This window comes from Hyperoodon ampullatus, assembly GCF_949752795.1.
Source record: "Hyperoodon ampullatus genome assembly, chromosome: 20".
Lineage (NCBI taxonomy): Eukaryota > Metazoa > Chordata > Mammalia > Artiodactyla > Ziphiidae > Hyperoodon > Hyperoodon ampullatus.
The window spans coordinates 25363597-25379007 of record NC_136933.1 but is presented as its reverse complement, the minus strand read 5'-3'; the positions used below and the strand labels follow the sequence as shown (position 1 = coordinate 25379007).

General features: G+C 48.8%; 1 protein-coding gene across 3 annotated transcripts in view; it reads left to right on the top strand.

The window, feature by feature from the left end:
• ERICH1 (glutamate rich 1) overlaps positions 1 to 15411 on the top strand; it is a 50856-nt gene that overhangs the window by 15318 nt on the left and 20127 nt on the right. For all 3 annotated transcript variants that reach the window (XM_079726521.1, XM_079726522.1, XM_079726520.1), the window contains exon 3: positions 6523 to 6657. In XM_079726521.1, the coding sequence (XP_079582647.1) occupies positions 6523 to 6657 (135 nt within the window). The remainder of the gene's footprint in view (positions 1 to 6522; positions 6658 to 15411) is intronic.

Here is a 15411-nt window from a genome sequence, read left to right as displayed (position 1 = left end):
CTGTGTTTGGAGACGGGGCCTTTAAAGAGGTGATTAAGTGAAATGAGGCCATTAGGGTGGGTCCTAGTCCAGTGTGACTGGGGAGATCAGGAAGAGATCAGGACCCGGACACGCACGGCAGGACGACTGCGTGAGGACACGGGGAGAAGACGGCCATCCACACACCAAGGAGACAGGCCTCGGAAACCAGCCCTGTGACACCTCCATCTCGGACATCCAGCCTCCAGACCCAGGAGAGAAGGAACACCTGTGCTTAAGCCCCCACCTGTGATGCTGCCCTGAAAACTAACGTGACACCCGTTCCACCTGCGAGAGACGCACGTGGTTTTGAATAAGCACAGCACAGCTTAGCAAGGCGGGAACCGTGGGGAAGACGTGCCTCCTACAGGAGGAGCAGATGTCCCTGGGCGTTCCTGGTTTTCTGTCCAAGATTGACTGAACCAATGTTCTTAGTCTTTTTAAAAATTTTGGTTTTAGGGTTTATTTACATTTTCTTCCCTCTTCTAACTTGATGGCTTTAACAGTGATTATTCATTAACAGTAATAATCTGGGTGGTGTCTTTCCACGGAAGCTCCAGGTTCAGTCACGTCATTTCAGCAGGCGGCTGTGAGGGGCTGTTGTTGTTCGGTATGAAGATGTTGAACTAAAAATCAAGATGCTGATGTAAAGTTGGTTCAGAATGTATTGATTACGTGAAATGACCCGTACGGAAGGTTCAGAAGCTTGTTCCATGGAGCAGATGCCTGGTGTGAGTGGATGAGGGGGCCCTGAGCACGGGGAGCCTCCATCACGTCCGCCAGGAGCTGGGGGTGGGCCCCAGCTGCCTGCAGCCTGAGCTGTGATGGGCAGTGGGGCACCCATGGGGCTGACTGGTGATCACACTGTGGTGGCCGGTGCCAGCGGCTTTGTGGCACAGTCGGAGGACAGGACAGGATAGATGCCAGTGTCCGGGTGGAGTTGGCCCAGCCAGCGTGGTGATGGGGCCAGAGGAGAGGTCCCATGAGGACCGCAGGTCAGGTTTCGGCCTGTGTTCGCAGTGGACCTCTCCACCCACGTGATTTCTCAGACTGCAGACTCTGCGTGTGGTGCTTGCTGTCTAAGGCAGCAGTGTGCCTTGCGCAGTGTAGACTGGCCACCTGCCATGGCCTAAACTAAGGGAGAGTGTTTAATGAGGCTGTGGTGTGACCAGAGCAGTCTCACCGGGTCTTAGAGGGGCACCCAGTTGTTGCATCTCTGCACACCCCGCGCTTTCTCCCCTTCCAGAGCACCCTCTGGCCGCCAAGCATCCTGGAGCCGGGAGGGGTCTGGTGGGCAGGACACCCACACCCTTTCTCATGGCTTCAGGCAACAAATAGAGGAGGCATTTCTGAGAGTTTTAGTATTTCACAGATGCAAATGAGCCTAACTTACATGCCTTTTTCTGAAAACTCCATACAAGGTGCAGCAACTTTTTTTTTTTTTTTTTTTTTTTTTTTGCGGTACGCGGGCCTCTCACTGCTGTGGCCTCTCCCATTGCGGAGCACAGGCTCCGGACGCGCAGGCTCAGCAGCCATGGCTCACGGGCGTAGCCGCTCCACGGCATGTGGGATCTTCCCGGACCGGGGCACGAATCCGTGTCCCCGGCATCGGCAGGCAGACTCTCAACCACTGCACCACCAGGGAAGCCCTATTTTTTAAAGATAAAATTCATTTCATCTAAAGTTTACCATAACCATTTCAAAATGTACAGTTCAGTGATTCTTAGTATACTCACAATGTTATGTAACCATCACCACTAATTCCAGAACATTCTTTTCACCCCGAAAAAAACCCATATCCATTACAGTCATCCCCATTCACGCCTCCGTGCTTTCTGTACATTTTGCCAGGGTGGAATTGCATAATAGGTGACCTTTTGTGTCTGGCTTCTGTCACTTAGCATGTTTTCCAGGTTCAACTGAATTGTAACGAGTATCAGTGCTTCATTTCTTTTTGCTGCTGAATAATATTCCATTCCGTGGATATACCACATTTTGTTTATCTGTTCATCGATTGATAGATATTTGGGTTGTTTCTACTTCTGGCTTTTATCAGTAATGCCACTTTGAACATCCCTGCACAAGTGTTTGTGTGGACATGTGTTTTCAGTTCTCTGGATATAAACCTAGAAGTGGAATTGCTGGGTCATGTGGTACTCCTATGTTTAACATTTTGAGGAACAGCCAAACTGTTTTCCACAGCAGCGGCACCATTCTTCATCACACCAGCCATGCAGGGGGGGGGAGCGGTTTCCAGTTTCTCCACACCCTTGCCAACACTTGCTATTTTCTGTTTTCTTACCCTACTAGGATAACCATCCTAGTAGGTGTGAGATTGCACCTCACTGTGGTTCTGATTCCGATTTCCCTGATGCCTGGTGATGTTGAGTGTCTTCTCATGTGTGTGTTGGACATTTGTGTATCTTTTTTAGAGAAATGTGTATATAAGTCCTTGGCCCATATTGTTATTGGATTGTTTGTCTTTTTGTTGCTGAGTTGTAAGAGGTGGTCATAATCTGGACACTAGAGCTTTATCAGATACCTGATTTGCAAATATTTTCTCCCATTCCATGGGTTAGCATTTCACTTCCTTGATGGTGTCTTGAAGTATAAAACATTTTAATTTTGATTAAGCCCATTATATCTATTCCTTCTTCTGTTGCCTGTGTTTTTGGTGTCATATTTAAAAGCTGTTGCCAAATCCAAGGTCACAAATTTTACATCTAAGGTTTCTTCTGAGTTTATAGTTTTAGCTCTTAAATTTAAGTAATTTATCCATTTTGAGCTAATGTTTGTATATGGTGTGAGGTAAGGTTCCAGATTCATTCCTTTGTCTGGATATCCAGTCATCCCAGCACCACTTGTTGCAGAGACGGTCCTTTCCCCACTTGGCACCCTTGTCAAAAATCGATTGGCCATAGATGTTTGGGTTTATTTCTGGGCTCTCAATTCTATTCCATTGGTCTCTATATCTGTCATTATGCCAGTACCACACTGTTTTAATTACTGTAGCTTTGTAATAAGTTTTGAAATCAGAGTAAGAGTCTTCCAACTTCGTTGTTTTTCAAGATTGTTTTAGCTATTCGGGGTCCCTCACAATTCCATATGAATTTTAGGATCAGCTTGTCCATTTCTGGGAAAAAAAAAGGAAGTTGGAATTTTGATACAAATTGCATTGAATTTGCAGAACACTGGGGATTAGAGCCATCTTAACAATGTTAAGTTGTTCAATCCATGAATTTCGTCTAGCTTTCCATTTAAGTCATTTTTAATTTCTTTTAACAATGCTTTGTAGTTTTCATTATAAATTTTATACTTAAAAAAATTTTATTCCAAAGTATTTTATTCTTTTTGATACTATTGTAAACGGAATTATTTTCCTTTTGGATTATTAATTGCTAGTGTCTGGAAATACTAATAAATCCTTTGACCTTGCATTAGGCAGTGGTATCTTAAATATGGAAATACAGATTTTTGTATGTTGGTCTTGTATCCTACAACTTTGCCAAACTTAATAGCTCTAACAGTTTTTTTGTGTATGTGGATTTTTCAGGGTTTTCTATATACCAGATCTTATCTGTGAGAAGAGATATTTTACTTCTTCCTGTCCGATCTGGATGCCTTTTACTTCCTTTCTTTCTTGACTAATTACCTTGTCTAGTACTTTCAGTATAATGTTGAAGTGAAGTGGCAAGAATGTGAATTGTAATCATTCCTAATCTTAGAGGGAAGCAGCCAGGCTTTCTCAATGGAGTATGATGTCAGCCGTGTGTTTTTCATGCTTTCTCTATTGAGTGTAGTGTCAGCTGTGGGTTTTTCATGCATGCTCTTTGTCATTTGAAGTTCCCTCTAGCCCTAGTTTCTTGAGTGTTTTTTTTTTTTTTCTTAGTTTCTGCTTTATTTCTTGAGTGTTTTTTAACCCTGAAAGAGCAACATATTTTTTGAAGCAATATGTCTTGGGAATTTTGAAGAAAAAACAATTCATTTGCAGCTAGAAAAAGAGAAATCTTGGCTAAAGGCAAAACAATGAAATCACAATCAAATAGACAAATAAAAGTTGTGTGCAGGTCATATGAAACATTCTGTAAAGGTCATCTGAGAATTCGCTTGAAAGCTTGATGCTTGTGGAGGACACAGTTTGGCGATAAGCCGAGCTGCAGGTGTGCCCAAGTCTTTTTCAGTGTTGGAAGAAGCAGCCAAATGAGGAAAGGGGCCTTTGTCAGTCAGTCCTTGGATTAGGTTGAGAAAATGTTCTTTGTACAGTTAGGACACAGCATGGTGATTCTGATAACTATTTGTTCACTTTACAGAAGTGCATCTGTTTGTTTGTTTGTTTGTTTCAAAAGGGCATTGGTGGTTCCATTTGTTCTTGAAGATGAGGGCATGATCTGTAAACGGCCACAACAATCCGTGTGTATGCATTTTGGTGAATTTCCGTCACCCAAGAGCCCATGTTGGACCCTTATTTTTCGTTATTGCTTTATATCTGTATATATTTTAAAGAGCCAGGTAATCCCAGAAGAATTATAAAAAACAGCATTGTGCCCCGAGCTCCATGACACAAACACACCGATTGTGAAGGCTGCGGCCGTCCCAAGGGTGGCTCGATGGTGGTGCCCTGGCGGAGGGCGCGCGTGTCTGCTTGTGGGCAGGAGGCCATGTGGACAGGCACAGTGCAGGGGGAGTCAGAGGTTAGGCATGAAATCAAGCTCAAGTGGGTGTCCTGCACATCAGACCCAGAGCCAGGAAGGGTGAGAATTATGAACCTCGGATCTCAGCCAGCCGACCAACGAGAGGAGAGCTGATTAAGTCGCCTCTTCTGAAGCCTCGCGGCCAGCCCGGTGCTCCTAGGGAGACGGTGGCCTCTGTCAGCCGTGAAGGGGGTCCTGACATGCCTCGTCCAGATCCCCAAGCCTCACCCTGCGGGCCCGATGTGTGGGCCAGGGGATGCTGTGGCCCTGCTGAGCCCCGAGCCCTGAGCAGTGAAACACATCTGACTGCCGTCCAGCGACGAGCCACCTTCTACCAGAAGAGACCAGGGAAACCCGGGCCGGGAAGCTGCGCTCTGCGCCTGGCCACCCTGACACAGACAGCAGATCGCCTTCCTCAGCCCGCAGGCTTGGCCTCGGATGAGTGCGTGCTCGGCAAGGGAGCGTCCGGAAGAGCTCTGCCCTCAGGTGCATCCTTGCCCTTCATCACAGGAGTCATTTCCTGCCTCAGGTCCACGGCGCCGCCTGTATTCATCCTGATACTTAAGTGAGCAGTAGTGTTTCCAAGTTCTGTTTGCTGATTAAAAGCTCCCAAAAGTATTCTGTGAAAAATGATCAAATGTTGATGTCACACGACAGGGGATGGTCTGCCTGGAAGCACGTCCCTGCTCTGCCCTTGATCCTGGCGGTAACAACACAGTCGTTAATCAACCGGATGGATCAGATTAACATAAGAACTACATTCGTGCCCCTTAGCTTCACAAAAGTGAAGTATATTGATGGCAGAAGAATTTGAAAACATTCCAAAGCTTTTACAATTTAAATGTCTCGCAACCACAGTTCTGTTATATGTGCATTAGTGATTTTGCTCAGTCCTTGTCATTGTTTTTAAAGTAAAATATTCATTTTTCTGAGAAAGACTAATTGGGATATGCACTTGTGTTGGCTAAAGGTTACTTTGCCATATCTTGAATGAGAACATGAAGATTAAAGCGTCTATTCTCCCCAGTGTTGAGAGCCTGGGGAGCAGCACCGGAAGCTGCCTCTTTGCACGGTGCAGACCAGCAGGCCCACTTCCAGGAATTTGTTTAGAGGAACCCTGTGGTCAGTTGTGCAAAGTTATGTACAACCAGGATGGTCATAGCAGCTGCTTGTAATAGTGAAAATTTAGAATCAACCTCCATATGCAAAATTTAGGACAGTGGTTAAATTATAATTAAATTTGCCAATAACATGGAATATCATGTAGCCTTTGAGAGTATGTAAGTTTAAATGTATCTTAATATTTTATCATATTCACTTTTGAATGATATATACATATAATATATACGTGTATAATGATAAAATATGTGCAGCGTGATCCCATTAAGACGTGTGTGTGTCTGTGTGTGGGTGTGTACAGACACACACAGTGCATACGTGTTGTTAGCATATAGAGGGAAAAAGGTCCAGAAGGTTATGCACCAAAATGTTGAGATTCGTATTGTGGTCACGAGGGGTGTGTTACGTGGAGTCTTTTTATTTTCTGCTTCTTATTCATGAATTAGTTATGTTTTTATACCATATTATAAAACCCCAGAAGTTTACATGATAAGTAACTTAATGTGAATTTAAATAATCATAGCTCACCCCTTGTTCCTGTCTGGGTGTAGAGCTTAGTGGCTCTGCTGGCAAAATGCTTGGCTGACTGACATCAGTATTTACGGCTCTGGCTACCCATCTTCAGTGAACGTGGCTGGAGAAGCTGCTCGGCAAGTAGACGTCTGATGGCATCTGTCCCTGCCTTTTCCTGCAGGTGGTGACACTCGGGTCCAGCCTGCGCGAAGGCTCTACACCGTGGGCCTGCCTCCTGAGGGGTGGGTCCCTCCTCCGCCCGAGGCCCCCAGCTGCTCAAGTCCCGAGAGTACCTCCAGCGGCGAAGACGCAGGAGGTAAGACCGCTGACAGCCTTCGGGGTCTTCCAGGGTCATGACTCCATCTGAGCTTTAACGGGGGTGAGCGTCTCACTGCCGTGTGGTCTGCAGTCATCAGAGATGCCTGTAAGATCCACAGCAGGAAAAGCTCAGGCTGGGAGGAGACTTAAGGCTGGAATGTGATCGCAGCCCCATTTGTTAGCAAGTTAGGAGAAGTCTGGCGTTAATACATCCAAATGTGAAAGTGCTTCTCTTGTTAAGTAGGACTTTTTTTCTTGATTTTACAGTTTTTTCAAAATTTCTGAGTTTGTATATCAACTTTGTAATGATGGAAATAACTTATGTTGCATCTCTTGTGGAAAATTGAATGATGATATTTGCTTTTGCTGTTGGATGTTTTGTGAGTGAAGGAAGATCAAGGGTCAGGTGCTCTGGTGGCTGTGCAGAGGCTGCACGTTACATTCTTACCTTAAAAAGTCAAATGGTAGGGCTTCCCTGGTGGCGCAGTGGTTGAGAGTCCGCCTGCCAATGCAGGGGACACAGGTTCGTGCCCCGGTCCGGGAAGATCCCACATGCCGCGGAGCGGCTGGGCCTGTGAGCCATGGCTGCTGAGCCTGTGCGTCCAGAGCCTGTGCTCCGCAATGGGAGAGGCCACAACAGTGAGAGGCCCGCGTACTGCAAAAAAAAAAAAAGTCAAGTGGTAGTTTTTTCCCCTTTTAATTCATCATTTCAGAACTTCCTTAAGAGGAATTTGGAATTTTCAGATAAAAATTTTCCCCAGTTGATTTTTAACAAGTAAAAACTAAGAAACTCTGTACCATAAACCTTAACTTGAATATCAAGAAAATATGATTTTCTAGTAGATTGATCTTTTTGACTTCCTAATTAAAGCGTCAGAAACCATAAAACCAAAAATGGGATAGCTAAGCAGTAATATAGTCATCTATTCAAGCTCTGTTGAAAATCTTTGGAATATAATTATTGGGTAAATAGATTATTTCATTCAAAAATTAAGCTATGTTCTTATAAAGATAAATTATTTTGGTGACATACTCTGTTGTGTACTTAGTATATTCAGTAAAAAAATGCGGACTCATTCCGGGGCTGTTGCCCACAGTGAGCTCTGCTGCCCATGCCTCCCGGGCGGGTCTTTGGGCAGGATCCCAGCCGAGAACCTTCTGGGTGCCCTTGACTGAATGCATTGCCGAGCTAGAGGGACGTCCTTCCAGGAGATGGGAAAGCGTCTCAGCAGCTGGACACACGTCCCTGTGGTAGTCACTCTTCCTGGCCCTCAAGTCCCAGTGCCACCGCCTCCAGGAAGGCATGGGGGTGGCCTGGTGCCGCTCCGCTCTAGCAGGTGAGCAGTGGTCAGGGCGAAGCAGAGAGACGGGGAGTCGGTGCCTAGGACACATCCCTCTAATTACCATGGTAACCTGCACATCCCTGGCGACTTTCATTGTACCTTTGGCTCCAGCAGGTCCCAGGTTACGTTTCTGCAGTTGCTTCTTGGCAGGCCATCCTGTTCATGTCCCTCTTTCTGTCCTCTGGTTCCCGGGAGCACACAGGTTCCAAGGACCTTCTCCCAGAGGCTGTGGTCAAGGAAGGTGTGGTGGGCCACCGTCTCCCTCAAAGGAGAGAGTGGACTGGGAAGGGAGGTTGAGGTCTCCTTGCAGGACGTTAGCTCCATCCCTAAGGTCACAGGGTGACGTGTCCACCTTGCTCTGCCGTTCTGACTCAAGCTTCTGCCCTGACCTCACACCTGAACCCCACTGCTGCCCCCGCCCCATGTGTGTCTGTCCCACAGCAGGCGGGCCTGGGCTCCTCGATGCCCTCCCGGTGGCCACATGGCTCTCCCCCGCTGGGGACAGGTCTCAGCTTTAAGAAGCGGTCCTTTCTCTCAAGAGGCCCTGTGAGCTCAGTTCCCTAAGTCAACATCACTGAAAACGTTGACCCAGGCTTTCAGAAGAGCTTTGAATAACTCCTTCATGCACTTCTGGCTGGGAAATTGATATCTTTCTATCTTGAACACTTGTAACTCATCTCCAATGTTTCAACTCACTTTTCTTAACTGTTTCTCTAATATTTTTCCCCTTTGTGAACCCATTTGACAAGGTGGGCCGCTTCAGGGGTCTGAAGTGACAAAGTGGAAGGAAGTGTTGATGACACTGTTTAAAATGAGAGATCTGGGCTTCCCTGGTGATGCAGTGGTTAAGAATCCGCCTGCCAATGCAGGGGACACAGGTTCGAGCCCTGGCCTGGGAAGATCCCACATGCCGCGGGGCAGCTAAGCCCATGCGCCACAGCTACTGAGCCTGCGCTCTAGAGCCCACGAGCCACAACTACTGAGCCTGCATGCATAGAGCCCGTGTTCCGCAACAAGAGAAGCCACTGCAATGAGAAGCCGCGCTCCACAACTAGAGAAAGCCCGTGCACAGCAACAAAGACCCAACGCAGAAATCAATCTTAATCAATCTGCCAAAAAGTTTTTTAAAAAATAAAAAAATAAAATGAGAGACCCTTCAGAGAGGCTTGAGAGGCCACCGCGCTCAGCCGGGAGGCATGTGTCGGGGGTCGTTACGGCTCGATAGGGGGCTGGGACAGGAAGAGGGACGCCTGAGCCAGGACTGGCGGGGCGTGAGGCGTGCAGACCCACAAGGCTGAGAGCGGGAGGGCTCCGCAGTCTTATTGGTGGCACTGTAAGCAAAGAGAGCGTGAGGACTGGAGTCGGAAAAGAAGAAAACCTCCAGAGGTGACTGTGTCCACTGTTGATGTCCACTTGAATGCCCAGCACCAATAAGCCAGTTCAGTAGTGACTCCTCAAGAAGTTGGGAAGGAAGAGGCTTCCCGGTCGGCTGCCCCGTCTGCGGCCACCGAGTCCTGCGTCTCCTCCCTCGGCCCGTGAGGGGCGGCAGGTCTGGTGACACCCAAGGCTGACCCCTCCTCACCTCAGGGCCTGCTCCGGTCGCCCCGCCCGGTACCGCTCTCAGTGGGTGTCGTGCCTGGGCAGGGAGACTGGGGCACCCTTCCAGGTGGCCTCGGTTCTCACCCCCTGCAGGTGACGGTGACAAGAGCTGGGTCCTGGCTGAAGGAGGGCGCCGGCTGCCCGGCTGCCCACCTCCCCTCTGCCCCAGCTCCCCTGACATGGACTGAGAGCAGGAGTGACTTTTTTGGTGGGGGGATAAATTTGAATTCATAATTTTTTTTAAATTTCTTTTTGGCCGCATTGGGTCTTCGTTGCTGCACACAGGCTTTCTCTAGCTGCGGCAAGCGGGGGCTGCTCTTCCTTGCGGTGCGCGAGCTCTATGCGTGCAGGCTCAGTAGTTGTGGCGCACGGGCTTCGTTGCTCCACGGCATGTGGGATCTTCCTGGACCAGGGCTCGAACCCATGTCCCCTGCATCGGCAGGTGGATTCTTAACCACTGTGCCACCAGGGAAGCCCAGGAGTAACATTTTTAAGGGCTGTGAAAGTCCTTTGTGAGCTCTGCAGCTGTGCAAATCTACACTGTTGTTCCAAGCATTGTCTCACGTGCTCCAGTTACAAAGAAATTCGCATTTCATATGAGGCATCTCTTCTGATTTTGATGTTGGCAGCTTCCACCTGGGTCGGCAGGGGCTCCTTCCCAGGCACACCAGGGTCTTCACACCTGCCGCCTGCCCATGGCGCTGCTTGGTCTGTCCGGGACCCTGTATAGGACTGACAGTCCTGTGGACGCTCCTCTGTGAGCTCCTGGTGACAGCACCATGTGGGGACTGGTGTCATCAACGACTCACAGGTTGACAAACGTGTCTTCTTCATACTTACACTGGACTGAGAATCCACATTGAGAACTGGGTGCAGTTCTGCCTTTCCCTGTTAAGACTTTGGTTTTCTTTTGATGTGAAACTGTCTTATTCCAATAACTGATGTGTCTTAACTGTGACTGAAATGACTCTTTGCGTTTCTCTTATGAATGTCTGGTCTTCTCCGGCAAGTCCCCTCTTTAACCTCTGTGGACCTTCAGTGCTTTCATGTCCCTTCCAGTAGGAATGGTCTGTACTTAGCCAGCCTCCTGGTCTATCGGTTTTGTAACAAAATTTGCCCTTCACGTTTGCATCTCTGTGGCCATCTTCACAGGCTTCCTTCCACCCTTCACCTTTAATAGCTGAACCAAGAATTCAGCCTTTCAACAGAGAGCAATAAGCCACCCGCGTCCCTTTAGAAACAGAATCGTGACTATGGTCTCATCATTTCAGCGTTGGCTCTGGCAGTGAGCCGTCAGCAGCGCTGCCCCATGTCTTGCATGCACGTTGTTGAGAACGTAGGTGATCTTGGCGAGTGACAGGTCAGGTGCACTTACCTGGTTTGAAACCTGCTTTTCACAGCCACCACTTTCTACACCATCATCTTCTCCTCTTTTCCTTAATTAAGTATTCTTGCTAGCTGTCCTCCTTCTCTGCCTGCCCTTTCCACTTTCAGTGTCTCATCTCTTATCAGCAGGCACTTGTCCTTGGAGCCGGACCCCGTGCAGCCAAAGGTGCGTCCCTCCTCTGCAGACATTTGCATCCTGCCGTCATAGCAGCTTTGCAGAGGTCCTTTTTTCATAATGAAAAGGCAGGAGTTCCTGCCTGCCACTGCCAGCAGGTGAAGTTCTGGAACCTCTACACAGAAACTTTACATTTACACATTTTACACAGAAAGAAGGACCTCAGTTTGTTTTATAAACTAAAAAACAGGCCAGCCTCTAGGAAAGAGGGCCTTTTCTTCTCTGTTACTCCAACCTTTTTTTTTTTTTTTTTAAGAAAAATATTTTGTTTTTCTTGACCATAGAAACACTTACTATAGAAAAGTCAAGCATTACAGAAAACGCACAGGAAGTAAAACATCACCTAAGGCCACCAGGCTGAGACCCTCAGTAAACATCTTTTGAAACCTCTCCCCTGTGCATGTTGTATATGCATGCGCAGATTTTATAAAAGTTGTACCATATTATATATACTGCATTATAAACCACTTTCCCCACTTAATGTATTATGGAGGTTTTTTCCCATTTCAGTGCATATAGATATATTTATATCATTTTTTAAAAGTAGCTGAAATCTATTTTATGAAAGCAACTTGTTTATAACTAGGCTCCCCTCCCCTGCATTGAAAGACATATAGAACTTTCCCTGGTGCTCAATAAGCACTTTGCACTTGAACGTCATTGTACATACATGGTACATACATGCAATAGTCTGATTACCTCCTGAATATAAACTCTTGGAAGTGGAAATATTAAGCGTAAGAGTACATGTGTTTCTAAATTTGAAGACATAATAACAAACTGTCTTTCAGAAAGCTGTTCCAATTTTCATTCCTGAAGGCAGTCTAAGGAAATTCCCTTTCTTCCATTGCCTGGACATTTTCAATCTTTTAAATTTTAGCTGATTGGTTGGACAACATATATCTTACATTTTCATGTGAGAAAACTGTGCGTTAGGGAAATTCTTTCTAAGCCTAAGAGCCTAAATGACAGGTTTGACTGTGAAGAAATTCAAACTTTCTTTATGGCAAAGGGCACTATAAACAAGGTTCAGAAGCAAAGGACAGAATAGGAGATGATATTTGCACATTCCACAGTAGATGAAAGTTAGCTTCCTTACCATATAACAAGATATTACAAATCAGTAAGAAAAGAAAAGATCACCCCAGTAGAATGAGCAGAACAGATGGCGACACCCAGAGGGACAAATAATACTCACAAGCACCCTTGTATGGCTCCTGTTTTTATATTTTTATATGAAATGTTTGACCCATCTGAGATATATTTTGTTAGAACAAGGTGTAGATCCATCTTTTTTAAAAATAGATTTTCCTTTTTAAATCCTGCATTTTTTCTTCAGTTACCTGTTACTTTTCCTTGATGGTTTAGAAGCCCTGTATGTGATGGACCACGTTCCACATCCACGGCTCTCTTCTCGGCTCCTGCTCACCCATCTTCCCCGACCTGCATTCCTCAGCGGCTGCCCCGCTGGCTCGTGGGCTGGATGGGCCTTCACCGTGGGGGCTTCCTCATGCCTCTCTGCAGGCCGTTGAGAGTCCATCCCCGTCAGCAGGACGGCTGGGGGTCCCTGCCCTCATCTGCACCTGCCCTGGGGCCACACGGGCATTGCAGAGCCGCACAGGGCTGAAGGGCCATCCCAGGAGGCACGGGGCGCCCACGGAGGGGGGACTGCACCTGGGTCGGAGGAACCCGACCCATCTGGTTTCTTTTTTCTTTTTCCAGAAGAGCTTCTTAGTCGTGAATGAGTGATTCCCACGTTTACCAATCTGTACATCGATCCGTTATTAATGTCTTATATAAAACTATTTACATTTCTCTGTGACCTCTTCCAGTATTGATCTCTGGATTTCATGATGGCATCACTGTTTGTTTGGGGTTTTTTTGGCTATTATAACATACTTTATGAACTTCTTGCAGACGGCCAAGTTTGATGAGGGCTGAGACTCTGTAATTAGGTCATCTCCGCGTTTCAGGAGCCACCTCCGCAGAGTTCCCCCACCTGCATGTGCTGGGCTCCCCTGGTACACGTCACCACCAGGAGGGCTCCCATGCCCTAGAGAGTGAACACCTGGGCAGAGTCTGGAATGCACGGCTTTCTTCTCCTTCCGCTGCCACAGCCCCGCGCCACCTGTGAGGGTGCCCGGCCTCCTCCACACTCTGCCCTTTGCTCCTTCAGCTGCCGCTCCGAGAAGGCACAGTTAGACCAGAATTCACTCCTTGAAGTCACTTCCTCCCGTCCCCGTCCCCATCCCAGGGCCTCCAGGGCTGTGGGCTCGAGACTCAGCACCGTCTCGGGGTGCTCTGACCCAGGTGCCACCCTGGATCTGAGAATACTGACCGGCTCCACAGTCCAGGGATGCACTGCGGGCTGGTCCCGCTGCACTGTCAGAGTCGTGTGTCAGCTCTTCCCAATGTCCTTGTTCTCCTTGTGAGGACACGGGGGAAGCCTGGTCAGACGCCTGGTCGCTTCCCTCGCTGCCGGCTGGTCGTCTGCTTTCCTCTTCCCTGGGCTGCGGCCCTGCAATAAAGGACACTCAACACCTGAAGCATTTTATAATCGCACACGCCCGGAACTACTTCCTCTCTTTGTGCCTTTTCCAGGATTTATGTCTGTATTGAAGATACCTGCCTTTTTATAACTGAGTATAACATAGCTATGATGTTATACGTTACTTTAGTTGTTGTAACAGTTATGTTCATTGCTTGCTGGGTGCCAGCAATCTGGCATCTGTTTTTGGATCTGTGGTTTCAGTGACTGAGAGGTGCCCCTGTCGCTCCGGGTGTCTTTTTTTTTTTTTTTGCCGTACGTGGGCCTCTTACTGCTGTGGCCTCTCCCGTTGCGGAGCACAGGCTCCGGACGCGCAGGCTCAGCGGCCGTGGCTCACGGGCCCAGCCGCTCCACGGCATGTGGGATCTTCCCGGACCGGGGCACGAACCTGTGTCCCCTGTATTGGCAGGCGGACTCTCAACCACTGTGCCACCAGGGAAGCCCTTCCGGGTGTCTTTCTTACACACTCCCCACGGCTTGCTGTCTGGGCTGTTTCCCTGTTTTTCCTTGCTGGGAGCTTGTTTTGGATCTTCCTCTGCAGATGTCTTCCTTTTCCAGATTTCCTACGAAATCTGACTTGCCTTTGGTTTTAGTTCCTTCGCCCAGGTCTGTGGCGCAGTTCCCCGGCGCGTCACCGTCACCGCGGTGTCTCACTCTCAGGGTCCCCGTGGCCCCGCCTCTTCGGTGCCTTTCTCGCTTATAGCTGCCCCCTCCAGTGCTGTTTATAACGGGAAGCGAGACCCCCCGTCTGGCTGGCTCTCATCAGAGGGCGCAGTGGGGCACTGGCGGGGCGGGGAGTGAGTTTGGGACACGGAACCCCTCTGCCTGGTGCCTCTGCCTCTGTCAGGGCTCATTCAGGCTCGTCCCGTCGCCCTGGGTCTCCTCCTGTGACCTCTGCCCCTGCCTGCTGAAGTAGCCCAGGGGTTCCCGTCTGCTCCTGCCATTCATGTTCTTGCGAGTCGGTCCTGCTGGGGCCCAGCTCTGTGCTGGTCGGTGCGGGGGCTCCCGTTCGCTGACCTCACACACGTCGCCTGTGTCCGTCTGAGACCTGCCACGCTTGCGGTCACCCCTTTGCTGATCTGCTCCCCGCTTCAGCCAGCCGGGCAGGATCGGGTCGGGTAAGGCTCCGGCTTCCTTCTAGCCTCTGCCTGCTGCCCGGCCCCTCCAGCATGGGGACCTCTCCTCCGCCCAGATCCTGCCCTCCGCACGTCCTCTCTTGGCCTCCCTGACCCCGCCCCCCACCACCACACACAAGTGCCCCCTCCCTTTGCCTTCCATCCGGTATCTGGTTGTCTCTGTAACTTCCTTGCTCTTGCATCCTCACCTCCAGCCCCTGGGGGACGGCGCTCCTACGTGGCAGGTGGCAGAGTGGGCGGGAAGGGCCCCGGGTTTGCAGCCCCGCTGTTGACTGTGGGTGCTGTCTTCCTTACTTCCCTGAGCCTCAGTTTCCTTGGCCACCTGATGGGGTAATAATCCTGCACTCGCACACCACACGCTTGCTGTGCCAATTAGATTGGGTTTGTGCGAAGCTTGTGCAAACGTGAGCGCTGCCAGCTCTTAATTCCCTGAGGCACCGGCGCCTGCTGGTGTTAAGTCTTCAGTCAATATTTGATGAACCGAGTTGCGTAATTATTTATAAAAACAGCCTGCAAAGAAGGAGCAGTCCTCTCTCCTCGTATAATCACTCGTCTAATCACAAGT